Here is a 21237-nt window from a genome sequence, read left to right as displayed (position 1 = left end):
TAGCGGTTTACACATAGGCAGCGCTTACGATACATTGCTACTATTTCTCACCTGCAATGCTATTGTTTAGCTCCATTAAAAAGTGGTTAAAAAGTCTCCGGCATTGTATTCTCGGAGCATCACAGACGCAGGAAATGCCCTGTAAGGTACAGAATTATACAAGAGACACAGCCGGAGGATTCTGGAAGAAGAAGTGCAGCGAGGACTCATCCCATTAATTATCCCGGTAGGATTGACACTCCGCAGCGTCAGGTCAGGAATCGAGATGCTGGAAAACATGTTTAACTCCGAGCTTCCTGAGTCGAAAACTTCCTCAGGAAATCGTGTTGACTGAACATTTTATCAGCGGCTTCTCCTCGGCTCATTTACAGCCCCTGATAAACATGTCCTTATTTACAAGTGATGATGTCACCAGCGATGACTTCCTACAGTAAGATTACGGCCTGACAGCTGCTTCCCGTTACCCCTCAGGTCAAGTCCCTGAGGTCAGTTCTGGCCGGTTATAATTAGGATTAATAACACAATAAGACAAGCGTTCCAGTATTATTATGTTCATATATCAACCTCCCACATAGAAAGATATAGCTATGATCGGAGCCAAAGGTGAACGTATTGTTCTCGGGCCAAATATGACAACGGACACCCACCCACTGGTTATTAAACTAGTGTCTTTTGGCCCCTCAGGTGCTAGAACCCAGGTGTGTATGCTACATTTGTACCCACTTTGGATACCCAATAGGTCAGAAGTCAACCAATTGGACATTGATGTGACATTAGTGTGTGCAGTGGGTGAACACCTTCAAGGAGGACCTTTCACCACCTGGAATTTTTGTTTACAGTGGGAACCTATTTCCTTTACTAGGTGGCGCTCCATTGGCACAGTTGGAATTTCCTGTCTAGCCCCTACTGTTCCTGAGCAATCATTTCTGTTACTTTCAGCAGTCAATATATTATTTAGGCTGTCTGCCAGGTGGGCAGTCCTAGACTAGACCAGACTGTTTAGGACCTCCCACTTGACAGTAGAGAGTCTAATTAGCATATCAGCGGCTGAAACTAACTATTGCTCAGGTATGGTAAGGACTAGAAAGAAACGCCAACTGAATTTGAATCAGCACTTATTTAAGTATACAAAGAGGATTAGTGGGTAGAGGTGGTGTAAGGTCCACCACCTTAAGTGAGGTAAGATGTTGGGATAGATAGTCAAGAGCAAATGGATAAACTCCAAGGGCAAATGTACGTTGATGGCCCTTGACAGTCTAAGTAAACATGCTGGAGCTGGCCCTGTCTGTGACCCAAGATGGAGGAGATCCAGAGAGGTGTACTTGTAATTTTTATGAAGATACAGATAGCTGTGCATGCCACCAAAAAGATGAAAATGCTGGCTCTTGGTTTAGTAGACCAATGTCTTCCTTACTCAAGCATGTAATAAAGCTTCCCTTTCATGTGTTCATGTCGAAGTGACTCATTTTTGGGCCACATCCAAGTCCCTAAATTTCACTCTCTTAGAGAAACTACGATCCACTGTATTATTGCCCAAATCAGATCTACAGCTCAGTCCGAAGACCGTTTATGGTCTAATCAAGTTCCTTTCAATCCCCATAAAGTCAATGACTAAGCAGAAGGTTTTCTCAGCGCTGCTTTGTTAAGCCAGTCCTGCTTGCCAACAATCGTAGAGTGAGACATTCCTGCTCATCCCAGACAACATTCTAACATTTACAGGTCACCAGCCTCTAATCTGTGCAGACAAAACTGCTCCATATATTACCAGAATAACGTAAACTCTGCTTCGGCCACCACAAAACAATAATAGAGGTCTCGGGAGACATTGGCCTCAATTTTGATACAAAAAGTTTGGTATTTTTTAAGGAGGAAATTCCATCCTATTTTAAGTCTTATGTATCATAGTCTGCACAGTTGAGGACTCTATGTATGGAGAAGGTGGGGTGACCACCAAGGTTCCCATGTCTCTGACTCCACATGATGGGAAAGAGCTCTTGGAAGACTATTTTTTTATGGCATTCAATTGGCAGTGTATCCCACTTTAATATAGAGGGATGGTAAATGCCATCACCAGTAGAAAGCAGTCTGGAAGACCCAGACTGTCCAAGCTTTACAAGGACAACCCACTGTTTTCATTGGTCACCATGCAATACTTCATTTTTCCTCCAGAGGCACTGCAGAAAAATTAAACAGCTGGCACAAAATGTCCTTACAAATTAGAGCTACTCAGTGAAATAGGGAACCCTCTCATTAGGTTATTTTTGGAGAACCCAGGGAACAAACAGAATTGTAAGGAATGGACAAGTCCTTTAAACCTTAAGGGAGCATTCACACGGCGTAACGTCCCGCGACATTTGGCACGTGTACGCCACGTGACCCTTTGCGTGCCGTACACGCTCCCATTCATTTCAATGGGAGCGGGGAGCGTATGCGCCGCGCTAGTTTGCGGCCGTGAATAAATGCACGGCCGCAAACTAGCGCGGCGCATACGCTCCCCGCTCCCATTGAAATGAATGGGAGCGTGTACGGCACGCAAAGGGTCACGCGGCGTACACGTGCCAAATCTCGCGGGACGTTACGCCGTGTGAATGCTCCCTAATGGTTTACCACATTTCTTCTCAATTTCTCATTCCTGTTAAAATATCTTTTGAATGTCAAAAACACTGGGAAAAGACAACAACAGTAAAAACAGAGATGGAGGAGAATGGTGGCGAGGGAGTCGAGCCCCCAGGTCAACTGCAAGATCAAAGAAGAGTATTCTACAACTTTCTTTATTAGATAACATGTTTAGTTAGAGGGTGAATAAGCCGTATAATGGATCATAAAGAACCATCAAAGGATGTGAGATAATGTGAGATAGCCACATGGAGGCTTTCAGACAACGAATATATTTAGCACCTTCTAATTTAATATGATCTAGGTTAATGACCTGTCAATGGCAAAGTCAGACCCGCGCAATGGACTGCCACCATGTGATGTTATATTTATAGGATAGCATCTAGAATGTCTACCCCTACCAAAAACCCTTCTATTCTGTTACTGTTACACGTGTTTGTGTAACAGTAACTGAACCCCATCAGTGTCCACATACAATTTCATAGTGTCTTCTTTGCATGATACACAGTAAGTGTACCCACACAATGATGATGCTTCCTTAGTAGATCCTTGAAAGTGTTGATGTCTCTTAATGCCCCACACACAGTAAGATGATTCCAGATAACCCCCCTTAGTGCCGTACATATTACGATTCCAGTCCAGTAGGGTACAGCCAATAACTCTATATACAAAATAGAAAGACTAATCGATAATCACCACACTGATATATGGATTGTTTGCCTAGTTTTGCCTGGATCTTTTGACAGTTGTGTCTTTTTGGACAATCTGGACAACTTTTAGGGCTCCTCATGACCAATCCAACCACTAAATGGAAGCCATTGGTGTGCACATATTACTATATATTGTCACCTTGGAGTGATTCCAGCATCTATACATCTCTTCTTCTGCTCAGTGTCATCATGCAATATTAAATGCGGCAGATCTGCAACAAGAACCCATCATTCTAAAAGCCCTAATCCGCATAGGTAACAAATCTGCCATTCTGCCGAGACCGTTTAGCAGCCCCGCTCTGGGTGATTTATATGTGTAAAACATCAAACCTACAGAGGTCTCGCTAAACCTGCCCCTGATAATTTCATCTGGAAGGCCTCTGCTTTTAAGTAAGGACACCTAAATGAGTTTGAAGGAGTGAGAAGCATATGAATATCATCCGTGAAAACGCTAATTAGCTTTCCGACTAATTAGCGAGAGAGTGGCTGTAGAATTTATTATGTTTCTGAGGAGCCATGGGGCTCGCAGGTGCTAAAGAAAAGCACTTTGTGAAGGAATCAAACACAAACTTTTCACATTTCACATTGTTTTATGAAGAACAAACGTAGATTAGATCTTAACCATACTTGCCAACTCTCCCAAAATGGCCAGGAAGCTCCTACAAAAAGGGGTAACCTACCGGCATCCCAAAACAGTGGGCAAATCCCACAGACCCAGAAGATTATTCCTACACCCGTTGGGCTGTTGGCCATATTATACGTGATGTGAACACTATATGTGCTAGTCACATTAGAAAAGGGTAGGACTAGCACGTTTTAATACTCACCACAAAAGGGATATCCCACACAACAAAAAGGAGGAAGTCACACACCCAAAAGGGACAGCATATAAATAGATACCTAGGAGCGCTAAGACTATTCTACACTATGTATTATAGATAGGTTCCTAGGAGCCCTGATAGTGTCATACACTATGTTTTATAGATAGGTTCCTAGAAGTCCTGACAGTATTCTACACTATGTATTATAGATAGGTTCCTAGGAGCCCTGACAGTGTTCTACACTATGTTTTATAGATAGGTTCCTAGGAGCCCGGACAGTGTCATACACTATGTTTTATAGATAGATTCCTAGGAGCTCTAACAGTGTTATACACTATGTATTATAGATAGGTTCCTAGGAGCCCTGACAGTGTCATACACTATGTTTTATAGATAGGTTCCTAGGAGCCCTGACAGTGTCATACACTATGTTTTATAGATAGGTTCCTAGGAGCCCTGACAGTGTTATACACTATGTTTTATAGATAGGTTCCTAAGAGCCCTGACAGTGTCATACACTATGTATTATAGATAGGTTCCTAGGAGCCCTGACAGTGTTATACACTATGTTTTATAGATAGGTTCCTAGGAGCCCTGACAGTGTTATACATTATGTTTGAAGCTAATATAAAATGTGGTCCGTATCACATTTGTTTGTCCTGAAACGAACGAGACTCAAGCTGCCAATCCCAAACATTAAATGAATCTTGGAAAGTTTGCCCATCTCCCACTACCCACTTTGGATAGACTTTGTCAGGTTTTCTGGAAATAACTCTGAACAATCCCGGAAAGTATGACAACCTGTTGAGAACTGTTGTATGAATTGTCTTTGTATCAGATCGCTTGACCTTTTTCTGTGTATTTTTTTAAATTCTTTTTTTCCTTCTTAAATCAGATTTTCCGGTGATAGATTCCCTTTTATAATACCTGCGGAGCAACAGAGGAAAATCCATCTCTGTGCATGTCGTAGATGAAAGACCACTTTATTACATAATGAATAATATGAAAAGCTTCTGCCCTGGAGGCCAAAGGTTATCCCATTATCAGCAACCTTCAATCAATACAGATCTCTATAGTCTAATCTAATTCTCTAGAAAAAGGCAATATGGTTGTATGCGACATTTTTTCTATTATCTCCATTGTTTGAGTGCCCTCTGTGCTGCTGACAACAATACCGACCTTGACACACACCTTCACACTTATACTGTGATTATGGTCTTCTCCAAGGCTGAGATTTACTATCACTGATGGGATTACTTATATTACACAGAATATCCAACCATTGTGATCTCTATTTAACTCCAAAAATTCTAAAATAATTATAAATATACTACTGGCACCCGGTCAAGGCAAAAGAGAATATTTTTAACACTCTAAATATTTGCAAAAATGTTTTTAGATTTTTTTTTATTAATATGACTATGTTTTTGTGAAAAACCCTTTAAATTCTCCTAAAATTGAGATCTGGTGTCTGATTGGACGTGTTGACCATAAAGACCAATCTAATAAATCTCCTCCCTTGTGTTGGTCTTGATGTTTGATGCCATACAAACCTTATCTAGACACATCTCAGTAGGTTATATGACTTGCTGGCCATAACTAGACTGAAATGAATACGTCTCGCTTCCCTAGCATTGATTTTATTCTTAGTTTACAAGACATGTTACCCTCTAAAAACAAGAACAGGATGAGGAATAACCTCTGCGTGCCAAATTAATTTAGCATTGTAGCTTTCCTCGGGATAGTCGCTTTGTTGCGATGCTCGAGTAGTTTTCTAATAGCTGCCTGTGGTTTATTATATAATACTGCATTTAATAGCATTTTTCGTCTTGTCTAAAGCCACATCTTCAATGGTTCATCTTTACCTGAATGTTTTTGCCTCGTTATATAATAGTGATTATTGTGGGCACTCCTTATGGATTGTCTTTTGCCTCCTACAATAGCAAGACAGATCCGCAATCCTGGAGAATCCATCAACATCACATCTCCATTTTCTTTTCATGCCCTGGTTTGGGGATTTTTATCTAAAACTCAATAAGTGTGTTTAATAAGGTTCGTCTCACAAGTGAAAACCTGTATGCAGCAGCTTGATAAGAACTGAATCCAACTGTGTAGGGGGACACTGAGGGTAACATTATACTATGTATGGAGGCACTAAGGGGGTCATTATACTGCATGAGGGCACTGAGAGTGCCATTATGCTGTGTTTGGGGACATTATACTGCAAGTGAAGGCACCTAGAGGCAGTGGTGTAACTAAAGTCTTGTGGGCACCAATGCAATCTTTTGTCCGGTGCCCCCTACCTCATCCCTACAGCAAATTCTTGATAGTGATGGTTATGGGTTCTAAGGAGTTTAATCAACCTTAGTGTGGTTAGGGGAATCTGTGGGTCTCCTTGGCCTATGGGCGAGAAAAAAAGCTGCAATCCCAATACTGATGGCAAAGTTTATGGGCCCCCAAAGGCTCCTGGGCCTCGGTGCAACTGCACCCCCTCAAGTTACGCCCCTGCATAGAGGGTCATTATATTGTGAGTGGGAGGGAACTGGGCTATTATACTGTGTATGAGAGGAATGATGGGGCCATTCTACTGTGTGTGGGCGCACAGAGGGGGCCATCATACTGGGTTTGGGGCCACTAAAGAGGGTGATTATACTGTGTGTGGGGAATAAGGGGACATTATACTGTATTTAGGGAACTAAGGGGAGTCCCACAAAAATGATTATGGTTTGCAGATTTTGCCTACCTGAAGGGACCTTGCTCCTTAGCAGCTGCAGAGGCCTGGAGAAAACATTGCTATTATAGACCATATACATGTATACATGCTAACTCTAAGCATATTTCACATTGCGCTTAAAACTGGTCATTTTAAAACTGAAAAGAAGTACGTGTAAGGATTAAGTAACTTCTCCATGTCTCTGAGATAATGGATAATTCTGAGCCTATAACCCTGTTATTACCTTTGTGAGCCTGCTAGGCGAGCCAAGAGAAATGTAGCACAAGAAGAAACCGCTTCTCAGTTTTAATGGAACCAAATCATACGTTCCTTGGTTTCCTCCCTGACCTGTACAAACTCTAGAATAACCTTACTTTTTTTTTTTTTTTTTTTTTTTTACAAAATCTTCTTTTTGCCTTTAATCCAAATGTGAATGACCCTGAAAAGTTGGCGATGAAGACCCAATAATTACCTTACCTGCAAAATTACACGTCTCTTACAAGGAAAATACATATTTTCAGAACTCTGACAATTTAGTTTAAGAATACAAAACTAATCTTCTATAGTGAGATATCTCCAGGGCTAGACTGACCTACCAGACTACCAGAGAAACCTTTGGTGAGCCCGGGCATCCACATTTTAGGAAAAAAGACATTGATTTTTGTTTTTCAGCAAAATTTACAAAGATAACTATGGGTTTCTTAGTATACTTGATGTGGTGAATCAACCTCCTGCTAGCCACTTCATGGTGACGTCTCTGTAGTCGATCCCTACTCTATTGGTGCCACACTGCGAATACTACAGAGGTGGGCCCAGGTTGGGGGGTAGTTATAGGCCTAGTAGACAACAACCCCATTGAAAGCTGATTTGCAACCCACCTATTGACACTAAAGGTAAGTTTTTGCTTCTTGAACCTCTATTGTGGTGCTGGCAAACTCATTTTCAAAATTTGGTGTCAAAAAAGATGGCCCTGGGTAATTTTTGCAATGGTGGTGATCCAAGGAGATATTTTAAGGGAGAAGGAAAGTTAAAGGTTAAAGATGGAGAACTGTGTCTCGTGTTCAGATAGTTGCCCTGCTCCATGTACTATTACGTGTCGACTGTAACTAGACTATTTTGTCCAAAATTTAGTTTTTTTTAGGAGAAGTCTCGATTTGGTAAAGGATGAACTTGACCAAATTTGTCTATAGAGCTCTTCAGGCGTCCTCCGAACCGCAAAACACCCCGTCATCCCATAACCCTAATTTTAGGTTTTCTCGGTGATAGCCCATGGACGAGGAGTTCCTCCAGTTCCTACCCAGTCTTTAAAGATTCTCTTACCCTCTCCGATATAATCGTAGCCTTACTGTATTGTGTCTATGTGCATGAATTACCGAATCATTATGCTAATAGGAACCTACTGAATAGAATCCATTATTTTAGCTTGACATGATCTTTACTAATTAAATCTCTGTTACTTTGACTCATGCAAATCTCATAAAATTTGCAACAATTTTCATGCCTTCCGCCTGACAACAGATGTCACCATCTGCAGAACATCAGACGGGGTTTATACAGCGATAACTAGCACATGGCTAATATGCTGATATTTCAGGTGCCAAGCCCGCCCCTGGTATTTGCTTTGAGAGAGTGAACTCTGCAGGAGATCCCTATGGAAACTGCGGGAAAGACACTGCTGGATCTTTTATGAAGTGTGAAAGCCGGTAGGTTTAGTTTTATGTTTCTACCTAGATTACGGGATAATATTATGTGTCGGTGATTTTAGGCTTCACGGTGTGGAACAAAATCTTGTTGTGTTTGTTTTTTAAGAGATGCCAAGTGTGGAAAAATCCAGTGTCAAGGTGGCGCGAGTCGACCCGTAATTGGCACCAATGCTGTCTCCATAGAAACCAACATCCCCTTGCAAGAGGGTGGCAAAATTCTGTGTCGTGGTACCCATGTGTATCTGGGGGATGACATGCCAGACCCAGGGCTAGTACTGGCTGGGACAAAGTGCGGACATGGAAAAGTAAGTTCTTATAGTGAACTTGTATCAAGCATATTGTTTTTGGGTTTTTTTTGTGAATTTAGAATTTTGATTTGACCTGTGATTTTTAACATTGTGTATCAGTCTTCATGGTCTTGATATTGCTGTTACAGACTTGTTATGGCGCCCTCTGGTGTACTTTTGACTCAGAATGTCCATCCTATGGGTCCACTGCACCACCCGCTAGGAACCAGACAGTGGGATTGAGCTACTGAGCATGTGTGACCACCGACACTGGACAGATTAGGTAGAAATTCTGAGAGGGAATAAAAGAACATCAGGGGGCATCATAACAAGGGATATCTTGTGTCTAGGAATATTTGTAGTGCCATTTATTTGTATTGCCAGTATTTTTGATATCCCTAACAAACTTTAAGGCTTCCTCCAATCAGCGCCGCACCTCCCATGAGGCGATCTGAAGCGACCGCTTCAGGCGTCACTATGCCAGGGCCCCGGGAAGGGCGGCATTTTTGCTTACCTAAGCCAGTCCAGGACAAGCTGTCCTCGACTGCCTTAGCGTCATCGTCACTGAGCGGTGGATTGGGGAGGCCCTGTGGACACAGCGCTGCTCCAGCGGCCTCCCCTCATGCTCAGGCAGAGAGCAGGTCCTCTCCCTCCCTGCTCTCTGCCTGCTAACGCCGCTCCGCCACGTCCCCTTTGCTCCGCCCCCCTCCACCCCCTCCTCTCCTCCCAGGGGGAGGCGGCTTTCTGTCGACCGGCTCGGGCGGCGAAAAAGGAAGGTTCACCCCTGCCTCCAATGTATTGCATGTAAGGTACGTTTTCATCTAGGGGTGCTTTTGGTAAAATAGCACCCCTTTGCTCCCCAAAGTACAGGTACGGACTGTATATCTGGGTACTGCACCCCCCTGGAATACTGCCCTTGGGTAATCGTGGTGATTTGTTAAATGGAGGACTTTTGCATCATTTTCAAGTTGCTTTTATTTTCTTTTGGCCACTTTTACTTCCTTCTGCCGGGATGCATTTTTCATGGGCATTATCTGTCTTTGGGAATGGATGTTTTCAAGCATTCTTTTCCCCGCTGAGCATAAAATGTGATCATTTTAGACAAAACTGAGACATTGTTCACGCTCTAATGTGGAGACTTGCTCAGACCGGCCTGCAGGATAATCCAGGCACAGAGTGTGCCCGCTGTATTTAAATGCAGAGTTAGCATGGAGCACATTAACCCCTCACATACCAGTCGTCTCGGGGTAAAGCTCAACAGCTTATATAATGGATGATCTTTAGATTTTGTGAGAGATTTATTTGCATTTAAAGAGAGTTTCCCCAGACCCCAACATATCACCCCAGTCCCGCAGATAGGTTAAGGTCACCTAAATTGGGTGGTGTTTCCCCCCAAGATATCACCAGTGAACCTATTTGCCTGTTACCAATGGTCCTCTAATCCATTTTATTTACTGAATTTTTTCAGTGCTCAGAGTCCTGACTGTCCTATGTCTGCAAGACAACCGTCTATAACAGGAATCTCCCTTCCCGCTGCCCTAGCTGCAGCAGAAGCCTCCCTCCCCCATTACTCTCTCTGCAGTAGGAGCCTCCCCCCATTGCCCTGTCTGCAGCAGGAGCCTCCCTCCCCCATTACCCTCTCTGCAGTAGGAGCCTCCCCCCATTGCCCTGTCTGCAGCAGGAGCCTCCCTCCTCCATTACCCTCTCTGCAGCAGGAGCCTCCCTCCCCCATTACCCTCTCTGCGGTAGGAGCCTCCCCTCATTACCCTGTCTGCAGCAGGAGCCTCCCCCCATTACCCTGTCTGCAGCAGGAACCTCCCCCCTCATTGCCCTGTCCACAGTAAGAAAAAAGATTGTTACACCCTACCCTCTCTAGCCAGCCACCAGCCAGAGATGAAAGAGATTAGCAGGGATTCTAAAGTGTACCTTCTCCAAAATTGCTTCTAATATACTGTCCTAGGGGCAGATCATGGCATAGTGAACAATATCATTATTGTGTCATGGTGAAATCTTGCTGCCATCCCAGAACTTCTCCTTAATAAAGAAGTCATGGTGTCCTGATGTGCAGTGACCACAGGTGATGGCGGGGGCAGCTGCACTTTGGGTGCATCAAACAGCCAGTTTGCATGTGGATTAAAATCTGGTATTGATGCCTACTGCAGAGGCGGCAATGTTTCCCTCCTCCATTAGGTATCACTTTTACCCGGAGTGTTCCTTTAACATTCTCCCAGTCTCTGCCAGACTTTTTGCTCTGTAAAGGAACATTATAAACTTGTTGCTTGTTACACGGCAGTAGGTGTGTGAGGTCTGCGGAGAGGATTTTCCACGGCATCTTGGCACTTATAATTGATTTCCACTGCCAGTAAATGATGGGTAAGTGTTAGCGCGGCTGATGGTATCATTTTTACAGTAGCGGGAGCACAGTCTTGAAGATTAGACTTGTACAGTAATAACTTTTTCCTTCTCATAACCTCGACATTTAAGTATCACAGCTCAGATTTTCAGCTCCACATCAGACACTGCTGAACAGAAGTGATATAGAAGAGAAATGCCCCACAGCAACAAATAGGCTCCATTATAATGAGAGGTTTTGCCACCTAGGACACAAGGGCCTGGTGTATGTGTTCATCCTCACGACTCTGACCATGACCCTTCCTCAACTCACTGTTTGCTATCAATGAAGATTTTGATAATCTTCTGGCCTCTTATATGACATCATGGGCCCCCAAGGACCACTGATGCCTGTGATTGGGCCTCAGTGGTGAAATGGGAACAAGAAATGAGGTGCACATTGCCATGGCTGCAATGTAAATGTGAACACAAAAGGTTGCACCGACAATGGCTCCCAATCATATGTTGGAGTTGCGGAGATTTCTGGAAATTCCACGATGACCCAGCTCCTTAGGAATGGGTTCACTCATCTCTGCTTCTATTCCAAAATTTTGGACACCACCTTATTTTTCCGTCCACAACAATCTTTCCCCTAATGCTGAAGAGATTTCTTGGACTAGGCAGCAAGATTCTACTTTATTATTCCAGAAACAGCGCCACTCTTTTCCATAGGCTGTGTCCGTTATTGCCGCCCAGTCCTGAAAACATGTAGCACAATCATTTGCTTTTCCTTGTTGCTTCTATTTGTTTAGGTCGTCGTCCTTCTTCACATTAATATGACATAATCCTTTGCTTTACCTCTCTCTAATCATCTCAGATTTAATAAGCCCATTGAGGGCCACCTTTACGCCCTCTGATTAAACCCGCGCGTCTGGCCCCATCATAATGTGACTTCCCGCTAATTGTGTCTCGCAGTCCTCGTCCTTCTCGGCGGCCCTGACTCTTGTATGATAAGATGCTCTGTCATTGTGTTTCATTTCCATTCCATTTAAATATATCAGTTCACGTATAATTTCCAGTCCGCGCGGACTCTCCGTTTCCAGGCGCTTGTTAATTGCCAAGTTCAGAGAACATCATTAGTTTTTTTTCCCAGCCTGTATTTATGTGGTCTATCAAAAATTAATTTAACTAAGCGTGAAAAACCTGACATTGAGTTAATGCAGCCGGTGACAAAATAGATCTACATGTTATGTTTGTTTTAAGGTGAATCTGGCGACCGTCTGAAAACTTTACAGCATGGGTAGTATACAGCATCGTCTTGTATAGGTGCAGTCTACCTACGGTGTGGGACCGGCCCACCAGAGGGTCCTCTATAATGGGTTTACACAAGACACCCATATTGGTCTATTTACTAGGGTTTGTTGGAGGGCCCAAGGAACCTCAGTCCAACATTTCCTGCACAGAACACACAGCGGCCAGTCAGACTATAGAAATGGTGACCACAGCAGAAGATGGATGTGCTGACGCGGGGCAAGGCAGTGACCTAAGCTAGCCTTTTATAAGTGTGGACAGACCTACATTTTATATGTCAACTCACCTGGGTTTCCTGGTCAAGATACACTGTTATACAGCCCGGCTACCAATTCAATAGTATTCACTGCAATGGCTGGAGCTGTGACTCAGTCAATATGTTTCTGCCCTCCATGCACAAGACTGTGGGGTCAAGAGCGGAAGAAAGTTAATGGGGAATTACATAGAATAAGACTTTAAAGGCCTCCATTCAATATAAGAAAGCACCAGTATTTTAGATAGCATATCGCAAGAGGGGGCCCTGCTTCATATCTTGCACTGGGGACCAAAAGCTTGAAGTGACTCTTCTGATATGAGGGATATTTGGTAAGACCACGGATTTCTTACATGTTATGTCACATTCCCATTTGCCTTCCTTTTAGATCTGCCTCAATCGTCAGTGTCAGAACATCAGCGTGTTTGGCATCTACGACTGTACAATGAAATGCCACGGGCACGGAGTAAGTATTCCTAATCTGGTTTCTTATATATTTGGCAGGATGGACAGGTTCTTTCTGAATGATGGGAGGATTTCTTTGTACATTTAAGCCCAGGCCACGTTCAGTGAGCACATTTGGCGAGTTATTAAATGCAATGATAAACCCAGTAATGGAATAAGGTGACAATGGAAGAAGCCGCGCTCTACAAGACTGATATATATATATATATATATATATATATATATATATATATATATATATATATATATATATATATATATTTATATACAGAGCTAATGTGGACACTGATGAGAAATTACACCTTCACTATGGACTTGGTTGCATTTCATTTTTCTATGGCTTATCTTCTAAGTTTCAATAGAAGATAACACCTCTGACCCATCCTTACAGCCACTACTGACAATAGATGATATCCCAGCTTATCTGCTCCCCCTCTCTGCCATAGACCTCAGTGAGTCATCTCCAGTCTATGGTGATACGTTCCTTTTAAGCAAAAGCAGCCACTGCAATAAACAGAACTAAAGAGGATGCGAGTAGTAAAAAATAAGGTTGTGCGTGAAATTAAACTCACACATCAAATGCAGGATTAAGCAGGATAAATGATAGTCGAAAACTAGAACGCCGGGTCCTTATAAGTAATAAATAAACATGGAGAAAATAACTTAAAAGTCGTTTCAGGGACCACATGCTGAGCAGGTGAGCGACAAACAGGGAGATGTCTTGGTTGACTTTGAAGCAAATTTCTCATCATGAAATGTACAGTATGTGGTGGAAATACAGATTGTACTCTCATTTTAGAAGATATTTTTTAGCATAAATGCCATACGATAATAAAGTGAACCTATTGTGATAGGAAAGACAAAGAAGCTAAATGAGATGTTATGTATTACATTAATAGGACTGGATCTGTAAAGAACAAATGATGGGGAGCATCAGCCGAGTCCTCCTCTAGTGCGAAGTCTTTAAAGGACAATATTTTATTTATTTGCAAAGACCAGACAGTGAATCTATCACTTTTTTTAATTGTAGATTATTTTATTCTGTTTTCTGTATATGATCATGAGGACGGCCATCTTGCCTGAGTTTCTCCTCTGCTCTGTTAACAGCATTTAGTGATCTGCTTTACAGCACAGTCATGGCCAACGGCAGCAATAGGCTGGAGCCTTGTCATTGAGGTCTATGCTAGATACGCTCTGTACAGAGCCTCCCCAACATGAGACCTCTCCGGTGGCTTTGGCTGACGTTCATCTGCTGTGTATGGCCCCCTTAATAATCCGGTGTGCCCGTGTACATATGAAATGTGAGGAGCCTCTTGAGATACTTGGGGACGTGCTCAGGCTTGTGGAAGATAAGGCATTTGCATCACAAAGATAGAAGTTATCAAATATGAGCTGTAAATGAAACCGCCGTGAAATCCGAAGTGAGGTTCATTTTCCTGAGCAAATTTTCATTAACATTTCAATGATATTCTATTACAAAGGTAAAAAAAAGTCTCCGCACTGATGAATTATTCCAGGGTTAGATAATGATAACCGAGGAGTCTGCGGATAGAACTTCATGTCACTGTGTCTAGTCCCAGAAGTGGACCAGGATGGCTCTTGATGGTTCTTGAGACAACCCTAGACCTGGTTATGCTCACATTGCAATATGTGAGACGTTTTATATAATCTTCTATCTCTTGGTGAGGCTTTTGTTCAACAAACTCGCTGCGTCTCCTAGTAAGGTCCTTGGTGCTGTCACCATAAACATGATCTCCATATCTCAAGAATCCCTTTATCTCAACTATAAGAACACTGAGCTGCAATACCAAACACAGTCACTATACCATGTATGGCGCCATGATCTGGCAGCTACTGATCTGCATACATTTAGTGGAAGGAGCTACAAAGAAGCTCCTTCCAAATATCTGATGGTAATGACAAAATCAGCATAGTCAAGAATAAATACTAGTATAAATGTCTAGGAATTAGTCATTGGTTCCCCAAAATTTGTGCAGGCAGAGGTGCTTGGTCCTAGATTGCTTTTTTCCCCCTCCAGTGCCATCTACTGATGCCATCCGTGCTGCAGGTCCCTCAGTACTTGTCCTACAAAAGACATGGTACTTGGCCACCCTAAAATGGGAGGAGCGTTATAAAAAGGTGTGAAGTGGCCATAAACAGGAGGCTAAAGTCAGGCAACTGACTATCTAATATGTATAATATGTATCACATGTTGGCAGGAAAATAGATTGGGCATGTTGAGTTTCACTATGCCCAATCCTTTGATCTCTAGGGAGATAAGCCGCTGTTGGAAGGGTCTGTCGGCACCTTACGCCCTTTTCCCCTTTAGGTAGTCAGTCATTGCTTAGACAAACAGATTGTGTATGGAGTAGCCCGGGTGAATACTTGTCCAAGGAAGGGGTAGCTATAGAAGATACATGCCCGCCATAAAACAGCATCAATGCCGTATACTATGTACACCATTAATACTGTATGTACACTACTGTATAGTCTTATTTTTCCCCTGAATTTCCTTGTTATTTTTAAGGTTTGCAACAATAAGAAGAACTGTCACTGTGAAGCTGAATGGGCACCTCCATATTGTGATAAACCAGGCTATGGCGGCAGTGTGGATAGCGGACCTATGAGAGCTTCAGGTAGGTGACCATTGTGTATCGCCATTACAGTAAGGCTGAGATGGTTGTCCGTGGTATTGGGGCATCAAGTCTGGTGGAGTAGCATTCATTTAACCTTTAAGCTGGGCCTGGTGAAATTGCCGCACATTGTATAGTGAATTCTGCACCACAAGTCCACAAACATTTACATGGGTCCGCATTTCTAGATGCCATTGCATTTGGCAGAGGAGTCTTTGGGGTTGACTGGCCTTAGCGAGCCATAAGAGTCTGAGTCAATCTGCTGGTTTAGACAGGGGGCCATTGTGAATGTGAACTGGCTGAGACACCAAACCCTGGTCCATTTATCTGCTCAGATCACATGCAGCCATCTTCATCCTTACACTCATACACCTATTATATGACCCTGCACCATTTTCTTCACAGATAACAGAGCTTTAGTGGCTGGAGTGTTGGCGGCAGTCTTTATCATGGCCGCTGCCTTCATCATATACCTCAAAAGAAGGACTGTATGTAGGTGGATTTTTGCAAATAAGAAGACCACCATTGAAAAATTAAGGTAAGTAACTATTATGGGTATGAATATTTTCAGCCTGTATTACATCTGACTACTAAAAGTATTAGACCTCAAGCACATGGGAATGTTATAGGCCTGTAATATGGCACCTATAGAAATATAAGGGCCTTTACTGTAGCTCTAATTTCATACAGACACACACAGGTTTCTATCAGATTTATACCTAACTCATAAGAGAAAAAATAAGCCTGACTGCAGGCCATATTACAGAGCATTGGGGTTAGTATGCAGTGTTATCTAGAAGTATGGGGCAGCACACACAGGAAGGCATGGGGAAATATTTTAGGGTCATGTTTTAAACATTAGATGCCATCGGCAGTGGCGTAACTACCGTGGTAGCAGCAGTAGCAGCTGCCACAGGGCCCGGGCCATTAGGGGGCCCGGTGACAGCCGCTACCGCTGCGGTTTTTTTTCAATAGGCAGTTACGGGCCCTATTCACTTGCCGATCCTGGCTGGGCCGGGATCGGCAAGTGACACCGCGGGCCCCACAAGGGCTATCATTATACTCGGGGGTCTTTGCAGACCCCCGAGTATAATGATCGGCGGACCGGAGAGGTAAGGGAACATAAAAAACTGTTACTTACCTCTCCGCGATCCTGCCAGGCCTCCGTCCTACTGCTGTCTGACGTCTCTGACGTCACATGAACCCGGCATGCTTCCCGGGTCATGTGACGTCCGACGTCATTAACGAAGGACGCGAGAGGAGGACAGCACAGCACAGGAGCCGGGGAACAGGTAAGAAGCAACAGTGTTTTTTTTTATTTTTTTTTATGTTTTTATTTCCTGGGTCTCCGATTATTATACTCTGGGGTCTGAAAAGACCCCAGAGTATAATAATTGTTTATGGGTGTCCACAGAGGAACGTAATACTGTGTACAGGGGACACTATTGGGGTTAATACTGTGTGTGCAGGGGCCACTATTGGGGTTAATACTGTGTGCAAGGGACACTATTGGGGTTAATACTGTGTGTGCAGGGGACACTATTGGGGTTAATACTGTGTGTGCAGGGGACACTATTGGGGTTAATACTGTGTGTGCAGGGGACACTATTGGGGTTAATACTGTGTGCAGGGGCAAGTAAGGGACATAATAGAGTGCGGAGGAGGGGGTCGGTCGAGGTCTTCGGCGTCAGTTGGGATGGGGGGGGGGGCCCATGTCAAAAGTTCGCCACGGGGCCCCGCCATTCCTAGTTACGCCACTGGCCATCGGCCATCTAAAGGTCTGAATCCACATTACAACCGAGGACACTTGCACATAGAGTTCGCCCCTCTAGTAGTAACTTTGGTGTCTTCTACGCTGTTCCTCTTAGTAGTCACAGTGTAACAGGCACTGGTGACAATACTTCTAAACCCAAAATTTAAAGTAGCCACCCCTTACCCTATTAGTCATAGCAGTCCCTCTTTTCTCCATAAACATTCACTGGAGCCACCTCCCTGATAATCCCGCCAGTCCTGGTCTAAGGATCCATAACACCAAACCAGCAGGTCGGCATAGGACGTCATATAGACTCCGAGCACAAGATATTGGCAGCACATCTGACTAGTAGTAAGTAAATGACACCAGTAATTGAGGGATTGGGCACAGAAGGTAGACTTCTAGGCATATTTTATTCAGCGAGAAGTAACATATGTTAGAACAGGTTTTCTGGTAAGACGTGATACTTCCCCTTCAAATGTGGGTGACGCTGCTGTCTGTTTTATTTATTTGCATTGTATGCTGACAAATAGAAGAGAAAATTCAGCTCTGCGCCTTCCAGTATGTATACAAACAGATAGCAGCCATCCTTATGGGCTGCTTAAAGTTCCTGGACTCCCCTGTATGCCATTTATATCGCATGTGTTGTCTTATTTAGTATAGGGGACATTGGCCCGACCCAAACACCTGGACCTGGGTGCTACTGCTACATTTGCTTCCTCCTTATCCCTCCTTACATATGGGCTTGTTCTTCAGCCATCATTAATACCCAGTGCTAGCCACAATACCAGCAGTAGCCCCCAGTACTAGCCATATAGTGTCGGTACTAGCCACTAGGCCCCGCACAGCATAACACATGCACAGAACAATGTTTTCCTGAAAGTGATACCTGCTTGGACAGGAGGACACCATGTCTCTGGGCAGTAGGACTCTGCATCTAGTGCCATCTACTGTATTCTGAACACCTGATTGTGGGGGTGTCAGGGGTTACACCGCCCACCAATCTGATACTGATGATCTACCCTATGGATAGGCCTTCAATATCCAGGTTTGGGGAACCCCATTAAAAGTGGAGACAGCAGCAGGCAGGCCTAAAACATAATCCAGAGAGGATAAACTAGAAGCACCACATCATCTCCCGTACAAAATGTGAAAGATTTGACAAATGGCGCGCGACATCCGATAATTCTGTGGCAACACCAGTTGTGATTTTTTATTTGTATGGCTCTACAGCTATCAGCCTAACCCTTGATGGAAACCTATTCAACTGTACTGTAGCCTCCATACTAGAGACCATGACTGGCCGGGCCCGGGGTTCATTAGAACGGTCTCCGGGGTGTTATATCCACAGATTGCAGAAGCTAATTTACCAGGCTAGTGGCTTCCAAAAAAAATCAATATTTATCTTCAGTCCTGCAAGAGTATTTGATCATTTTTACTCCCGTTGTTTGCTATGGTGAATAAAAATGAAGAGACCCTTCACCGTGTCATTCCAGACTGAAGCCTCTCTGTGTTGTATTCAATTATTTATATTGCAGGTCAGCGAGTCCATCAAGAGCCGGCCGTGGAAATGAAGCTAATGAAGAATATAGCACAAAGCTGTGCAAACAACTGCTGAGCAAGTCCGTGCAGGGCCAGGAGGTGAGTGTGACCTCCATACTTATTGCTGCCGCGTGTCATGTAATAGCCAAGTGGCAGTCCATAAAATTCTACTAAACACATGGCTGGAAGCAATACATAGGTAGATATAATTGTGTCCGGTCAGTAGTCGCCTGCCAGTCGCAGAAGAACAAAATATAATTCTGTCTGTATGAATTCAAGTTTTGTTCAGGAAGCCAAAATTTGAAATGGATAAAAAAAAAAGTAGTAGTATCTGTCCTCCATAGCTTCTCTCAATTTGTGACCCACACCCCAGTTTGGCTTCAAAAAGTTGATGAAAAGCTAAAACGGCTTGTTCACACCTTTACACATACCCAAAGTTTCATGGAACTTTTTTTTGGCAGCGTTTGTGACATTTATAAATGTTGTAATATACTTTATTAGACTGAAGTGGTTTTCAGCGCAGGATTTCACGGAAAGGAGCCAAAATCCATTAGTAAAGTATATTACAATATTTACCAGTGTCACAAATGTGGCCTGAAAAATCAAAAGCTGTTCAAAAGTTTAGGTGTACTTTAGGCAGTCTATCACAAAAACCAGCAGATAGATAGGTTAGAGTCACCAAAACCAATATATCACCCCAGCCCTGCAGATAGATAGGTTAGTGTCACCAGAACCAGCATATCACCCCAGCCCTGCAGATAGATAGGTTACTGTCACCAGAACCAGCATATCACCCCAGTCCTGCAGATAGATAGGTTACTGTCACCAGAACCAGCATATCACCCCAGCCCTGCAGATAGATAGGTTACTGTACCCAGAACCAGCATATCACCCCAGCCCTGCAGATAGATAGGTTAGTGTCACCAGAACCAGCATATCACCCCAGCCCTGCAGATAGATAGGTTACTGTCACCAGAACCAGCATATCACCCCAGTCCTGCAGATAGATAGGTTACTGTCACCAGAACCAGCATATCACCCCAGCCCTGCAGATAGATAGGTTACTGTCACCTGGTTGGCAATGAAGGGCAATGTGGCCTTATTAGTCAACTGATTGGTGGGGTCCCAAGGATCAGACCCTCTCCCCAATAGCATAATTAAAAAACCTGTGCCCCTTTTTAGTCTGACTAGTGGCGGTCTGGCTCCCAGGATCCGACCTAATTGATATTGCTGGTCGATCCTAAGTAAAGGCCTTCAATATCAATGCCCCTGGATACCCCTTTAATTGTGATTCTGCTCATGCATGATCATCATATGTTTGGCTATTAACCACAACACTATGTCATCTGCAGGATGGGAAACCACACAGATCGCAATATCATCCATGTGACATTAGTTATCCAATAGGAATACTTGAATCTCCCCAGACGCATGTTCACCACCAGCCGCAACATCCACCTCAACCCGCTCAGAAGAACTTGCCTGCCCGACCACTTCCACCAAAGCCATCTTTCCGAGGCATACAGGTAAGTACTTACTTCTATACTGTGGGGAGAGGGGCTTCAGTGTCACTTGTTTTGTGCAATACATTGAGAGGACATTATCGAGAATTGTGTAATGCTTAAAGAGGGTATATACAGTATATATCAGGATAGGGGGCAAGTGTCTGACTGGTGCAGGTCTGACTGCCAGGACCATGATCAAGAATAGAGATCTATTGATGAATGGAGTGACAAATGTATAGCACTTGCCTTTTCTGTTCCATTCATCTCTATGTGCAGTGGTCAGAACCGTGTCATGGAACGAGCCATGCACCTGTGTGTCCATCATATGACCAGGACCGAGTTTTCTTCCCCTGGTGTATACAATGAAGATTACAATTATATGACAGCAAGCAGAGAACTTAAAAACCTGAGGAAATGATACAATATAGTTTTTCTAATACTTTTTGTATGTGTTGAGACCACACTGCCCCTTTAAGGGGGGACTCTGAGGATTGCTATACTATAAGCAGTTCGGACATGTGTAGATAGAGCAGATAGATGCATCATTTACCTCTATATTTCCAAAGTTCTCTGTTACTGCAAGCCACACAGATT

At 43.5% G+C, this 21237-nt stretch overlaps 1 protein-coding gene across 1 annotated transcript in view; it reads left to right on the top strand.

Moving 5' to 3' along the window:
• ADAM12 (ADAM metallopeptidase domain 12) overlaps nt 1–21237 on the top strand; it is a 260352-nt gene that overhangs the window by 220528 nt on the left and 18587 nt on the right. Inside the window, exons 15-21 of the mRNA XM_075288277.1 lie at nt 8455–8563; nt 8670–8868; nt 13134–13211; nt 15738–15846; nt 16249–16381; nt 19135–19237; nt 20491–20664. Coding sequence (XP_075144378.1) covers nt 8455–8563; nt 8670–8868; nt 13134–13211; nt 15738–15846; nt 16249–16381; nt 19135–19237; nt 20491–20664 — 905 coding nt within the window. The remainder of the gene's footprint in view (nt 1–8454; nt 8564–8669; nt 8869–13133; nt 13212–15737; nt 15847–16248; nt 16382–19134; nt 19238–20490; nt 20665–21237) is intronic.

Source organism: Leptodactylus fuscus, chromosome 10 (genome assembly GCF_031893055.1).
Source record: "Leptodactylus fuscus isolate aLepFus1 chromosome 10, aLepFus1.hap2, whole genome shotgun sequence".
NCBI classification, from domain to species: Eukaryota; Metazoa; Chordata; class Amphibia; order Anura; family Leptodactylidae; genus Leptodactylus; species Leptodactylus fuscus.
This window is presented reverse-complemented; position numbering and strand designations above follow the sequence as displayed.